This window comes from Cnephaeus nilssonii (genome assembly GCF_951640355.1).
Source record: "Cnephaeus nilssonii genome assembly, chromosome: 6".
Taxonomy (NCBI): Eukaryota; Metazoa; Chordata; class Mammalia; order Chiroptera; family Vespertilionidae; genus Cnephaeus; species Cnephaeus nilssonii.
In genome coordinates, this window is record NC_137077.1 from 176,998 (window position 1) to 190,444 (window position 13,447).

The window sequence follows — 13,447 nt, forward strand, 5'->3', positions numbered from 1 at the left end:
TGCAGGCTCTTGTGTGCACACACATGCACTCACAGTATGTGCCACACGAGCACACACTTCTGTACACACGTATCGTGGCCCCAGATGCTGCCATAACGTCCACTAGCCCGGCCCTGTCTTCTTTGCTGTTGATTTTAAAGTCAGCCCCTTTTCCTGGAAGCCTGAGATTGTCCTCTCCCCGGGCCAGGACCTCCTTGGGCCCCATGTCCTCTGGAAGGAGCCGAGTGGGGACAGACAGACAAACATGTTGCCCTGCCCTGGCTGGTGTGGCTCAGTGGATAGAGCGTCAGCCTGGGACTGAAGGGTCCCAGGTTCAATTCTGGTCAAGGGCACATGCCCAGGTTGCGGGCTCGATCCCCAGTAGGGGGCGTGCAGGAGGCAGCTGATCAATGATTCTCTATCATCATTGATGTTTCTCTCCCTCTCCCTTCCTCTCTGAAATCAATAAAGAAATATTAAAAAAAAAAAAAAACAGCCCTAGTCAGACAGGGTGTCGGCCTGTGGACCAAAGGGTCCCGGGTTCGATTCTGGTCCAGAGCAGGTACCTCAGTTGCAGGCCCCTCCCTGGCCAGGGCCCTGGTCAGGGCTCATGTGGGAAGCAACCGATCGATGTGTTTCTCTCACATCGATGTTTCTCTCTGTCTTTCCCTCTCTCTTCCACTCTCCCTAAAAATCAATGGATAAATATCCTCAGGTGAGGGTTAAAAAACAAAAACAATAAAAAACGTTGCCTCTGTGGGTCCCCTCAGGTGTGGACCCAAGACATGCTCCCAGCACCCTCCCTGCTCACTCCTGGCCTCGCCTCTCCCACAAGTGACCAGAAGGGGGAGCAAGAGGGGACGTTTCCATGGAATAGTTAATTTCACCTCTTCTCCGAAAGTTTTTAATTACAAAATTAGTGTGTGCTCGTTAGAGCGCCCCAGATAACGCCCGCATCTCAGTCGGAAGCAGGTAACGTGGCCAGTGGTGTGTGTGCCACACCACCTCCGTGTCTACGCGAATCATACGTGTCAAGCGGGCTCTCATCTGCCTTTCCATGGCCGGAGTCTTGTCACCATGCCACCTCACGGCCTGGGGTAGGAGCAGCAATAACAGAGGGGACCCCGCAGCCCCCTCCTTTGTGTGAAGAGCCTCCACAGGGCGGTCACAGCCGTGGGGCCCAAGGCATGCTCCCCCCAGAGAGGAGGGACCACAGGGGGAGAGGGTTGGGGTGTCACCTGAGCAGATAGGCAGTCAGGGCCCTGCTGGACAGAGCAGTTGGGGGGAGGGGGCGCAGGGTTCCATAACAAGAGCGGTAACACTTTGTCATCACTTTGCAAACTCTCAGCAACAAGGAGCAGCCAATTAGATGCTGAGTGTCCAGACCCTGCCGTCCCCGGGAAGCACCCAATTCCTTGTTAGGTCTCCCCAAAAAGGAATTGATTGGGAAGGTGTTGAGAACTCCCCGAGTGGGAAAGAAGGCAAGCCCGGGGCACCTCGGAGATGGGGGCAGATGACTGGACACCGTTCCCTGGAGATCACTTCTGGGCAGATCACTACTGTCCCTCTCGGCAGGAGGGGGCCGTAGACCCAACAAGGAATTGGGTGCTCCCTGGGGATGGCAGGCTCCGGACGCTCAGCCTCTCCTGCGGCTGTGACGACAGAATGATAACTGTACAGAAGAACATTATATACTAACCCGACCCAGCAAAGGGAGGGGAGGGGATGAGACACAACCTGGCAGCCGCGGGCCGGATGCTGAGTGTTGTGGTAGAGGACAGGCGGGGAGGGCGGGGTGCTGCTTCCTGGGTCCTCCTGCGCCCACCCTGCCCCGCTCTGAGGACATGTCCCCCTGGGGAGGAGCCTGCTGACCTCAGCCCCTGAGAGTGGTCTCGTGGGGGGGAGGGGCCAGGGAAGCCCTTTCTACAGAAGCCGAAGGGCACGGTGAGACACGGTCACTTCTGTCTTCCTGTTCTCTGTGCAGGGTCTTTAAATACCAATTTTAAGGTCTAAGCAGGCTGCTGCCCTCTCCCACACACTCACAAGCGTGCGCACACTCTCGTGACGCACACACACACTCGTGATGCGCACAGTCATGACACACATACACACACAACCATGACGCGCACACACACTGACCTGAGCCCTGAGGTTCCCCGGCACACCCCCTCTTCAGCCCGGCAATCCAGTGCGGGTGCCCAGCACTGTCTCTCCAGCCAATTGAGTGTATCAGGGAGAACCCCCAGGGGCCCAGTGTGGCACCCCAGGGACCCCTGGCATGATCTCGGAGAGCACTGATGGGTGAAGCTTCTCCTGATTCCGTCACCCACGGGTCTGGGTATCCACCGCCATGGGCAGCACCTGGGCCCCCGGCCCATTATGTGTCCCCAGAAACAGACAGGGTCACACCAAGCAGAGAGTTTATTGAGGTGCTGGACTGCGGGGAGTTTGCAGCGGCAAAGCAGACGCTGGTGTGGCGGGGGACGGGGCAGGGCACCCTTCTCTGAGCAAAGTCTGGGGCTTGGGATGAGCCTCAAGAACTACTAGTATCCCCAAGGCCCTTCTGGGGACCCCCTCCCTGCTTCCCCCTGAGCTCCGTGTGGGGCGGTGTGGGGGTCCCTCTCTTTGTCCCTGTGGTCAGGGAAGGGGTGACACCTGGAGATTCACTATAAAAATTAAAATTCCTCTTAAATCACTGGGGGGACTCGTGGAGCCTGATGCCAGTCACCTAAGCGCCTCGCCTTCCTCCACACCCCTCCCAGCTCTGACCCCAAGTAAAGAGAAGAGGGCCGAGTTTGCAGGCACGGGGGGCAGAGACAGACAGAGGAAGGAGGCACACAGAGAGAAAGAAGATCAGAGGGAAAGCGGGGGACACAGCTCTCCCTCTGCAGCCCCTGCGGAGTGAGCAAGGAGAGCCCCCGAGACTCCCTGGACGGCAGGTCCCACATGCCCCCAATCCAGTCCTTGCCAAAGCCAGCGGCCTCTGAGGTACCCCGCCACGTGGCACCTGGCTCGGAGTGTGGGCGGCTACTCCAGGTAGATGTCCTCTGTGGGGCAGGCGTACTCCAGGTGCTCCTGGTAGTACTCCAGGAAGGCCCGGCTGGGGAGACAGCACCGGCCACGCCATCAGGGCCGCCCTCAGCCCTCCCACCGCCTGAGCCTGCCCATCCCCGAGGGGTCACTCTTCAGCCGTCCTGGTCACCACAGGCCTTACCCCCCATTCCCGCCCGTCCTTCCACCCAGGCACTGTGCCTGCACCTTCCCACTCCCAGGATCCCCCCAGCTCCCACTCAAAGTTCCCACCCACCTCTATTGCTTCTCATCTGACCTTCCCTCTCCCTGTCTGCCCAAACTGCACCCCCACTCCTCTGTCCCCAAATCTCACCTCCCGGCCCATCTCCCCAGCGGCACTCCTGAACCTGGTTGGCCCCCGGCTGGTCCCACCCTAATCCCTCCAGCCCCACTCACCCCACACTCTGGGCCACAGGCCTCATCGACTCCTGGGAGACAAAGACGTGGCAGGCAAAGCGGCTTAGCAGAGGGTGTTTCGTGATGAAGCCGAAATAGCTACAGAGGGGGCAGCGTGGGGCCGTCAGAACGGGGCAGTCACCTCGCCCCCGCGCCCCCCCCCCCCCCCGGTGATCTGGCCCGAGGGCTCGGGCAGAGGGTGGGGACTGGAGAAATGTGTGGGTCACACGACTGAAGGATGCAGAGGCACCTTCGGGGTCCAGCCCCAGCGCAGGCACCTCAGGGAGTTACGGTATTAACTCCTCATCAGGGGTCCAGCAGCCGCTTCCTTCCCGGAGCCCGTGCTATGGCTCCACCTGGAGCCAGCCCTGGGCCACAGACCACAGCGAGGCCTCGCCCCTGCCTTCCAGAAGTGCTTCTCAGCCGATCACACCTGACGTGTGTCACCTATCACCCTGAGCCTGGGGTCCTGCACATCCACAGCTGTTCTCTGAGCTCTAACGTGAGGCCGGACAGCGGCCCCCTCCTCGGCGAAACCCTCTTCCTGGAGCAGAACCTTGCACCTGGCTGTCATTCATCTCGTCCCCGCCTGACCTGCTTCATTTCTGCCTGTCCTCTCACCCAAGACATCAGTGAAAATCACTCCAGAGCGTCCCGCAGCCAGAGACTCGAGACCCCCCACTGTGGCCAATCGATCCATGTCGATTGAACTGGGGTTTGTGGTTCCTCCAGAACCCGTGGCAGCATCACGTCTGGTTGTCCACAAGCACATGGCAGCCTCGTCTCAAAGGCCCTGGTCAAAATCGCATATAGCCCTGGTCGGTGCGGCTCAGCGGACAGTGTCGGCCTGCGGGCTAAAGGGTCCCGGGTTCAACTCCGGTCAATGGAAAAATATCCTCAGGTGAGAATTAACAACAACAACAACAAAATCTCATTCACAGTCGCCGACACTCCGATGCTGCTTACCAAGCACCCGGCACCATTCTAAGCACTTGAGATTATTCACTCCCGGGATCCCCACAGCAGCCCTATGAGGTGAGGCAGCTACGGCACAGAGAGGGTGGGAAACTTGCTGAGGACACACAGCCAGTCTGTGACAGTCTGTGATCTCCAAGGCCTCATCCAAGCACAACGGCCCGCACAGGCCTGCTCTGCCACCAAGCTCACCACGAAGCGAGTTAACCAGACGGAGAAGGTGACTTCCTAACTGCGTCCTCGGCTCTGGGCCGGGCTGCGTCTCCCCTCGCCCTCTGCCTCCACATCTGGATCTGAAACCACTGGTCTGACACCCTTTTCTCAAGGACTCACACCTGGTCTCTCTCTAGCTTGGAGGCCGCAGCTGGGCAGCCAGTTCTTTCTGTTGAGAAATAAGGGTGTTCTTGTTCCCCTGTAGTTGGTGCTGTCCTCGGCCCCCCTCCACAATTCTGGTCTGAGCCCAGGCACTCTGTCCAGCTCTCCACCCCTCCAAGCAGCCTCCACACGGTGGATCCCACCACACATCTCTGTCCTCAGTAGACGCAGCCAGACTGGCTCTGACCTGCCGAGGGTTGGGCTCAGCACCTGTTGCCAGCCCCGCCCTGGCGGCAGCGTGTCCTTCCTCCAGCAGCCCGATCCTCGTGAGCCCCTGGTGGCCTGTCTCTCTGGTTACCTCCTCCCATCTCCTTCCTCCAGGACACGGGGACCCAGTGGGCAGCAGTCGGGCTGGGCAGGAAGCCTGCACCCCCACCCCTGCTGGGGACAATGCTGGCACCGTCCCTCTCCTTTCACGCCTGTCAGTTCTCGCTATGCCTGGCTGTCTCGTCTCCTCATGGCTGCAGTCGTCCACCTGCTCTGAACCGACACCTTCCCTCAGGTCTCTCCCACACTCCAGGCCCACGTGACCCTGGCCGCCTCCGCCTCCCTCCATCTGCAGATAAGCATGGTGCCTCCAGGCTGCCAGCCCTTGACCTGGCAAGTGGTTACTATGAGCCCTTCACCCAGATGGCACGTCTGCGGCTACCTCCCATGGACCCGGGTCCTGCCGGTTCCACCTCCCCAGTGCCCCCAGGACACAGCACCTGGATGACCTCAGCAGCTACCTGGTCCACACCTGGGTCCAGCCACTCTGCACAGCAGCCAGAGCCGGCTTGTCAACCCAACCGTGTCACCCTGTCGCCCCATCGCCAGTGGGATCAAGTACAAGCTCCTTGGCGTGGTCAGAAGGGCACAGCTACCGCTGCGTCCCTCCAGCCGCACCCAGCTACTCCCTGAGAATCCACTGCCCTTGCCCGCACCTGGGCTCAGCCGCCTCCCTGGAAGAGCCCCATCAGATGTGCCTTCCGAGCATGCAGAGTGGTCTTTAGTCACCTCCTGAACCCCAGGCCCCACCGCCTCTCTGCAGGTCTGCTCACGGGAGCCCCACACAGACATCCCCCAGGCCCCACGAGGCTTCCAGCACCCACTCGTCTGTGTGCCTGTCTGTCTGCACCCCAGACCAGATGGGAGCCTGTCTGACATGTGTCTCCTGGGCCTGGGGGCAGCCCTCGGGGTTGGGGGGCCGAGGGGTGGGCCGAGGCTCTCACCAGCTGTTGCGAGGGTGGCAGCCGCAGAAGGAGATGTTCTTCATCTGAAAGAAGTGGCTGCAGTGCTGGAACTGGAGCCGAGGGCAGAGGCCAGTGAGACGGGCGTGGTCCAGAGCCTCTCCTGCCACCCCGGCTGGACATCCCTGTCAGACCCGCCCGCCTCCCTGTGCCTCTGCCCCTGCACCCCACCTCAGGTCCACCGCTCAGACTCAGCTTGACCCCCCGAAGAGAAATCTCGAGGTCACAGGAGGCAGGGGGACGCAGGTGGACAGTCAGTTTCCGGGCCGTGGCGATCTGGGGAAGCCGGAGGAGAAGGGGGTCTCAGGGGCCTCTGGAACATCTTAGTTTGGGTTTCAGGTTCCCAGGGCTGATTCTGGAGCACGTGGGCCAGGGTCCTGGCCGTTCCTCAGTCTCAGCACCGCCAGTCACCTCTCTGCACTCAGTCTCCCTGGGCCTCCTTCCCACCCTGCAGCCAGGACCACGCCCTCCCCCCTGCCCAGCCACCCTGCCTGTCCCCGTGGCCTGGACTGGGAGTCAGGGATAGGGCTGTCCTGCTCAACCACAGGACCAGCAGATGAGCTGCTGGTCACCATCCGCCCACTGAGTCCATGACAAATGAGCAAATGACACTCAGGAAGGCTCAGTGAGAGCTGGTCTGGATTTTCAGACAAGAGAACGAGGATGGGCTACAGGAAGGTGGAGGCCCCACGGAACCTGCCCAGAGACACCAGGTGATGAGAGACAGCTGTGAGCTGGGTGGGAGCTGCCCCCTGAGGGCCCTCTAACCCTCCGTAGAGGTCTGGTCCCTCCGGGGGCTGGGGGACCGCACCTCACACTGACCTTCTGCATGGCTGCACACAGGATGCCGTTGCCCTGGTGACAGGGCACCTCCACGGAGCCCAGGAACTGCACATCGAAGCGCTCCACCCAGCAGGGGCTCCGCTTGCTCCCTGCGGGGTCACAAGGGGCCCAAGTCAGGGGAGTTGGGGGTCTGAAGGGACAAGATGCTCCTTGGAGGTGGGCCTCACCCAGCACGTCCTTGGCAGGGCCGGGCACCGCGTGGGCATAGAAGGCAGGGAAGACCCCGCGCTCCCCCGTACGCATGTTGAAGCCGCGGAACCAGAAGTCATCCTCCTCGGCCTCCACCAGCACCGGGTCGTCCACGTCCAGCTCCAGCTCGTCGGGGTGGCGAGGGATGAACCTGCCGGCAGGGGGCAGGGGGGGTCAGGGGGAGGGGGAGGCGGACTGTGGCCTGTGTCCACCCGTATCCCATCATGTCTGTGGACGGATGACGAGACAGAGACTGTACCTGAAGACAGCCCGATGGGTTTGCTCTCTCTCCTCCCCGTTCACCAAACAGGAAAAGAGGCCAAAGGATTCAGTGCCTGAGGAGCAGACAGGAGACAGCTGCTCAGAAAGGGGGGGCAAGTACTTCCAGGCGTGGCCAGGCTCCCCTCCCAGGTGCTTGGCCCTGAGTCAGGGAGGGAGGCAGAGCCCGCCCACCCCTCCCCAGCCAATCAGAAATCTGGGGGGAACCCAAGGCCTTTTCCTTGGCTTCCAGCCCCCCACCCCTGCTGGACATCCCTGTTAGACCCCCCAGCCTCCCCAGCCTCCGCCCCTACTTCCCACCTCGGTGGCTCCTCAGACTCAGCTCGACCCCCCAAAGAGAATTCTCGGGCCCTGGGCACTTTGGGGACCTGGGGCCACCCCCCCCCCCCCCACCTCCCACTCACTGGAGGACCGCGAGGTGCTGTTGACAAAGACGTTGAGGAACTTTTTGGAGAAGGTGAGGTCGGGGCTGTCAGGGGAAGCGCCCTCGGGGCCCTGGCCCTCGTCCAGCAGGGCGGCCGCCTCGTCCTCGCTGGCCTCGCTGCTGTCCTCCCCGCTGCCCAGGCCGCAGCGGCGCAGGCTCACCAGCTCCAGCTGCGTGTGCTCGTCCACCACCAGCGTGTACTTGACCGCGTCGTACACCAGCGAGGCGTCCAGCGGGGCCTCGGGGCCCGTGCCCCTGCCCCCTGGAGGCCCCGGCTGGTCCTCGGCCTCCTCCTCCTCCTCCTCCTCCTCGTCCTCGTCCTCCTCTGAGCAGGCAGAGGAGCAGGCCCGGCCCGGCCGGGCGGTTCGGCCCGGGGTCGCCCACAGCGGCGTGATGGTGTCGCGCGTGGGGTTACTAAGGAAGAGGCAGGGCCCGGGCTGCGCGGTGCCGGCCCGGGGCGCAGGGGGCGCAGGGGGCGGCGGCCCACACAGCGTCTCCATGTCCACCAGCTCCACGCCGCCCGGGCCCGCAGCCTCGGGTTCCCCGCCGGCCGGCGACCCGGGCTCCCCGGGAGGACGCGGCGCGGGGGACAGGCACTGGCCGGGGCAGAGGATGGGCGAGGAGCCCTCGGAGATCATGCGGCTCACGAGGTTGCTGAGCAGCCAGGGCGAGTCGGCGTCCTCGCTGAGGTCCGGCTCGGACTCGGAGCCTGACTCGTACTCGCTGTTGGTGTCCTCGGGGCCCACGGGCAGGAAGGCGGGGCGGCGCGGGGGCGCGGGCAAGGGCTCGGGCTCGGGCTCGGGCTCGGGCTCGGAGGCAGGCGAGGACGCCTCCTCGATGGAGTTGGTGAGGTGCGAGGAGCGACCGCTGCTGCTGCTCAGCTCCAGCTCCGTCTCCGAGATGGACGAGATCATGCGCCCCAGGTGCGCGGCGCCCGCCGCCTCCGAGTCGGAGCCGGGCGAGGACAGCTCCTGGCTGCTGCGCCGGCCTCGCTCCCCGCTGGTGCCGCTGCCCAGGTCAACCTCGATGCCGGGGTCCGAGGAGGGCGAGGCCTCATTGGGCGCTGGGGGGCCCGGGGGCCGGTTCCCTTCGCAGTCACAACCTGGGCCCACAGGTGACTGCGCCTGGGGACGGGCGTCGGTGGGCGGGCGGTGGGCAGGCGGCTCTGCGGGGCGGGGCGGGGCCTCGGTCAGCAGGCCCACCGGCCTCTGCTCCTCCCTCCCTGCCTCCTGGGCCTCCACGGTCCTGCTCACCTGGGAGTGGCTCCTGGGGGGGTGAGCACAGCACGGTCTCCTGCCAGGAGGTCGGGGGCACTGGGGCGAAGCCCCCGTTGTTGTTCAGGGAGTCCTGCAGGGGGGACAGAAGAGGCTCTCAGAAGGGGCTCCAGCTGGAGGGGGGTGGGAGTTACAGGCTGCCATGGGCAGCAGAGTCCCGGGTGGTGGGCCTGGGCACTCACCTGGGCTCCCAGGGGAGTCAGGTGCAGTGTGGTGGGCCTGTGCTTGTGGGGCTCCTCCAGGGAGGGGGAGGGGATCAGCGGCCCCAGAGTACCGGCTTCTGAGCCAGGTCTTCCCCGCTCCTTGTCCTCTCCTTCTTTCTCCTCTTCTTCCTCCTCCTCTTCCTCCTCTTCCTCCTCCTCCTCCTCCTCCTCTTCATTGTCATCAATCATCTCAAACTCCTGGAAGTCATCCTGGAAGGAGCAGATGGGGTGCAGCTGCTCCGAGCGGCCCAGAGAGAGGCTGTCCTGCAGGAAGGAGGGACAGGGCAGAGCTGGGTGAGTGCAGGACGGTGGCTTGGAGTTCCAGGTGTCAGAAAAGGGGAAGGCAGGCCCTAGCCGGTGTGGCTCAGTGGTTGAGCATCGACCTATGAACCAGGAGGTCACAGTTCAATTCGCAGTCAGGGCACATGCCCGGGATTGTGGACTCGATCCCCAGTAGGGGGCGTGCGGGAGGCAGCCCATCAGTGATTCTCGTCATTGATGTTTCTATCTCTCCCTCTCCCTTCCTCTCTGAAATCAATAAAAATATATTTAAAAAAAAAAGAAGAAGAAAAGGAGAAGGCAGAAAGCTATAAGTCAAGGAAGAGAAACCTCCAGGTCTCTGCTCCCCAACAGAGCAGTTTTGTGTGGTTTTAAAAAATCTGCTTGAGATACATAAGGATCACTCTGGTTCTTGGTCAGAGCCCCAATGCCTAAGCCTGGGTTGACAGAGATCCTCAGAGTGGCCCCAACCCAGCTGCCAGACTCATCTCACTCCCCAACCCCATCACCTTCAACACCACCCCTCTTTCCTGCAGAGCAATTTGACTACAATTCACAATTACCAGACAACATTTGGCCTGTTTCCCCACCAAGCAGCAGGCCCCACCAGGGCAGAATGTCCATACTGAGCACTGGTGTACCCCACACCCCAGAACAGGACCTACCCACTGCTGAGGCTCAGTAAATATCGGACAAATGCAGGAAGGAAGAGACAGCTGGCATCAGGGTCCACCAAGCTTGCACCAACCTCAGGGCCTCCGACAGTTCATCCCTGGGCCAGCTCTCTCTTCCATTGCCTCCCACCTCCTCATCAGCCCAGCTCCTGCCCGCCCTCCCTTCGGCATGCTCCTGGGCCATGGCCACTGGAAAGTCTTGGTGGGGTTCTCTTCCCCCTCACTGTGTCCTCAAGTGGAACCTGGCCCCTGACCCTCAGGAGCCATGGCTCTGACCTGTCTTTCTCCCCTACGAGGTTGTAACTCCTGCGGGCACGGGCCACACCGGTCCTGTTCTCTCAAGCACCTGGAGGCGCCTGGCAGCTGCCACATTGCAGTTGCTCAGACTGGTCTTGAATGAATGAAAACAGAACGTGGAGAGACCGGAGGAGGGGAAGGAAAGAAAGGAGATCAGGGAGAAAGTTTCAGGGGAGACATGAGGCAGGGAGATGCAGGTAGGGACGGGGCTGGGAAGGAATGAGGTGAGCTGGAAGCGGGTAGATCTTTCTGGGAAGCCCTCTGAGCACAGAGGACACCTGAAGCATGGGCACATCTCTGTTCCCCCAAGCTAGTCCACGGGTGGGGGTCATGGGAGGACCACTGGGGAAGACCCTGGGGCAGGGCCTACCGTCTGTTAGAGAAAGAGATGTGCCTTCCAGGGAGTCCCCAGGCCAAGAGGCCCAGGGGCAGGAGGCAACCAGAGGGTCTCTTGCTTCAAGGCTGAGTGCAGAGCTACCCTGAAACCCCAAGTGACCCCTAAGCGGGGCCTACGTGAGGCTCCCCTTGAGAGGGTTTATGCTCCCGTCCCTCCCTACCTTCTCGCAGTGGTCCGAGTCATAGCTGAGGCCCAGGCCACAGTCATCGGTGATCTCAGACAGGTCTTCATCATCAAATTCTTCCAGGCTTATGTCCTGAGGAGGCCTGGAGAGGAGACTCGGTCAGAGAGCAAGGACAGGGCTCCGGGAGAGCTGGCAACTCTGGGTGCCGTGCCTGGGAGCCGGTCCCAGGAGGGGACATGGGAAACCCAGCTCCTGGACCCCAGGGTCTCCCCAGCCCCCAACTCCCAGATACACGTCCTGCTGTCGTTGTGAAACCCAATCTCTGTTCTCCAGGGGATCTCCCCCCCTCCCCCCATCTGAGCCGACCAGCCCAGAGGGGCCTCTTGTCCCTCCAGCCTCCTCTCAGTCCGCCTCCTGGGCTCAGCCCGGGCCCCTCTGGATGGCAGCCGGAGCGTCTGGGGAGTCAGGCTGAGCAGAGGGGGGAGGGGAGCTGAGGCTGCCGCCGCAGAAGCAGAGGGAGGGGTCGCGCCTCTTCAAGGAGCCCGTCTGGCCACTTTGTCTCTCCTCTCCGGCCGGGGAAGGACCTCTCCCCACCGTGGTCTCTTCCCCCAGGGCCAGGTTTGATTTCAGCTCCGGTTCCCCGGGCCGCGCAGGCCAGGCCTGGCCTCCACCGAGGAGAGGCCCAACAAGGCCAAAAGGACACTCGGCGCGGAGGGTGGCTCCCGCTGGCCAGGCCGCCCCCGGAGGCTGCGCCAGGGCCTCCACCCTCCACCCTGGGAGCGAGCCCGCAGGGCTGGTGCGGCACGGATGCCGGAGGGAAATGGCGGGGGGCTAAGCGAGGGGGAGTTGGGGAGACATACAGCGGAGGGTGGTCACTGGGGCCGGAGGGGGTGAAGGAGGGGAGGACAGAAACGGGGAGACCCCGCACAGAGGGCGGCGAGGTCAGGAGTGCAGGCCTGGGACCGGCGGGGGCCCTGGGCTGGGGTTCCCGCAGGCGGTGGGGATGGGGGTGGGGGTAGGGCGGCGGGCGGCGGCGGAATCGGGAGGGGGCCGGGAGGGCCGCGGGGAAGGGAGGGGAGGCCCCCAGGCCGGGTACCTGCAGCCGGGCGGCGACAGCGAGTGGAAGGTGGAGAGAGAAAACATCTCCGCGCGGTCCGCCATCTTCTCCGGGGAGAGGCCTGCGGGGGAGGGAGGCGCCCCGCGTGGCCCCCTGGTCCCCGGCTCCCCCCTCACCTCGTGACACGCCCTGCGACACCCCGCCCGCGACACACCTCGACACCCCGCAGGACACCGCGGCGGAGGGAGCGAGCGCCGCAGGGGGAGGGGAGAGCGGAGGCGCGGGAGGGAGGAGGCGCGGGGAGGGGCGGGGAGGGGCCGCGGGCCGGGGCGAGCTGGTTGGAGGAGAGGCGATGGTTTGACGAGAGGCTCTGGTTGGGGAAGGATCGAGTGCGTGGTTTGTGTGTGTTTTTTTTGGGGGGGGAGGGGAGGCGGGGGCGGGTGAGAAGCGGATTGGCCGAGACGGGGGAACGGGTTCCGGTACAGGAGGGTCTGCGGTTGGGGACAGGCGAGAGGGACCGCCCGCAGCGAGGATCCTGCGGCGGGGAAGTCGGGTAAGGCGGCAGCCCGGTTCGCAGACCTCTGTCGGGTTTACTAGGGTTTGGGGGAGGGGCTCGTGGCGTGGGTGCACCCCAGCAGCTGCACCGACGCCTCAAGGAACCAGAAGAGTTGGGGGTCCCAAGCTGGGCAGCGCGTCGAAAGGGGCTGGACGGTTCGGGCCTGGGGGAGCTGTCCGCCCTTGGGTGCTGATCCGGCGTGAGGAGCTGTCCAGCCTTGGGTGCTGATCTGGCTGGGGAAGGAAAGAAACCTCTGCAGAGGATGCTGATCCGGGCTGGATTCAGAGTGGACCACAAAGAGGATGCTGCTTTGGGGCTAACACTGAACTTTCAGTATCTAGTGCAGACCATGCAGGTGAAGAGAGGTACTGATGGACACTGGGGGAAGTTCTACCCCGGAAGCTGTGCTCATTCAATTGGGAAAATTTTCTTGAGCTCCAACTATGTGACTGGCATTGTTTAGGGCTGAAGCTGTGTGAGAAGAGCAAAATCTGAAATTGAGCTCAAGAGTTAGATTTGGTCAGGGTCATCTGGCATTGGAGTGAGGGGAGGGTAGATCATGGCTAGGAAGACGGTTGATAAAGGCAGGTTAGGCAGCCCTGGCTGGTGTGGCTCGGTGGCTGAAGTGTTAGGCCATGCACTGAAAGGTTTCAGGTTCCATTCTCGGTCAAGGGCACATACCTGGGTTGCAGGTTCAATCTGGCCTGGTCGGGGCATGTGTGGGAGGCAACCAATCAATATTTCTCTCTCACATCACTGTTTCTCTCTCTCTCTCTCTCTCTCTCTCTCTCTCTCTCTCTCTCTCTCTCATAAAGGGTTGGACAA

The 13,447-nt window shown here is 62.7% G+C and overlaps 1 protein-coding gene across 1 annotated transcript; it reads right to left on the minus strand.

The window, feature by feature from the left end:
• Window positions 1-3,006: 3,006 nt before the first annotated feature.
• On the minus strand, window positions 3,007-12,170 carry MAPK8IP2 (mitogen-activated protein kinase 8 interacting protein 2; the record flags this gene model as incomplete). The annotated part of the gene is made up of 12 exons (XM_079773821.1): window positions 3,007-3,079; window positions 3,448-3,546; window positions 6,009-6,079; window positions 6,198-6,302; window positions 6,849-6,958; window positions 7,037-7,209; window positions 7,318-7,393; window positions 7,742-8,926; window positions 9,015-9,108; window positions 9,218-9,502; window positions 11,046-11,151; window positions 12,106-12,170. The coding sequence occupies 12 exons, from the start codon at window positions 12,168-12,170 to the stop codon at window positions 3,007-3,009; spliced, it is 2,442 nt and encodes an 813-aa protein (XP_079629947.1).
• Between the last annotated feature and the right edge of the window lie 1,277 nt (window positions 12,171-13,447).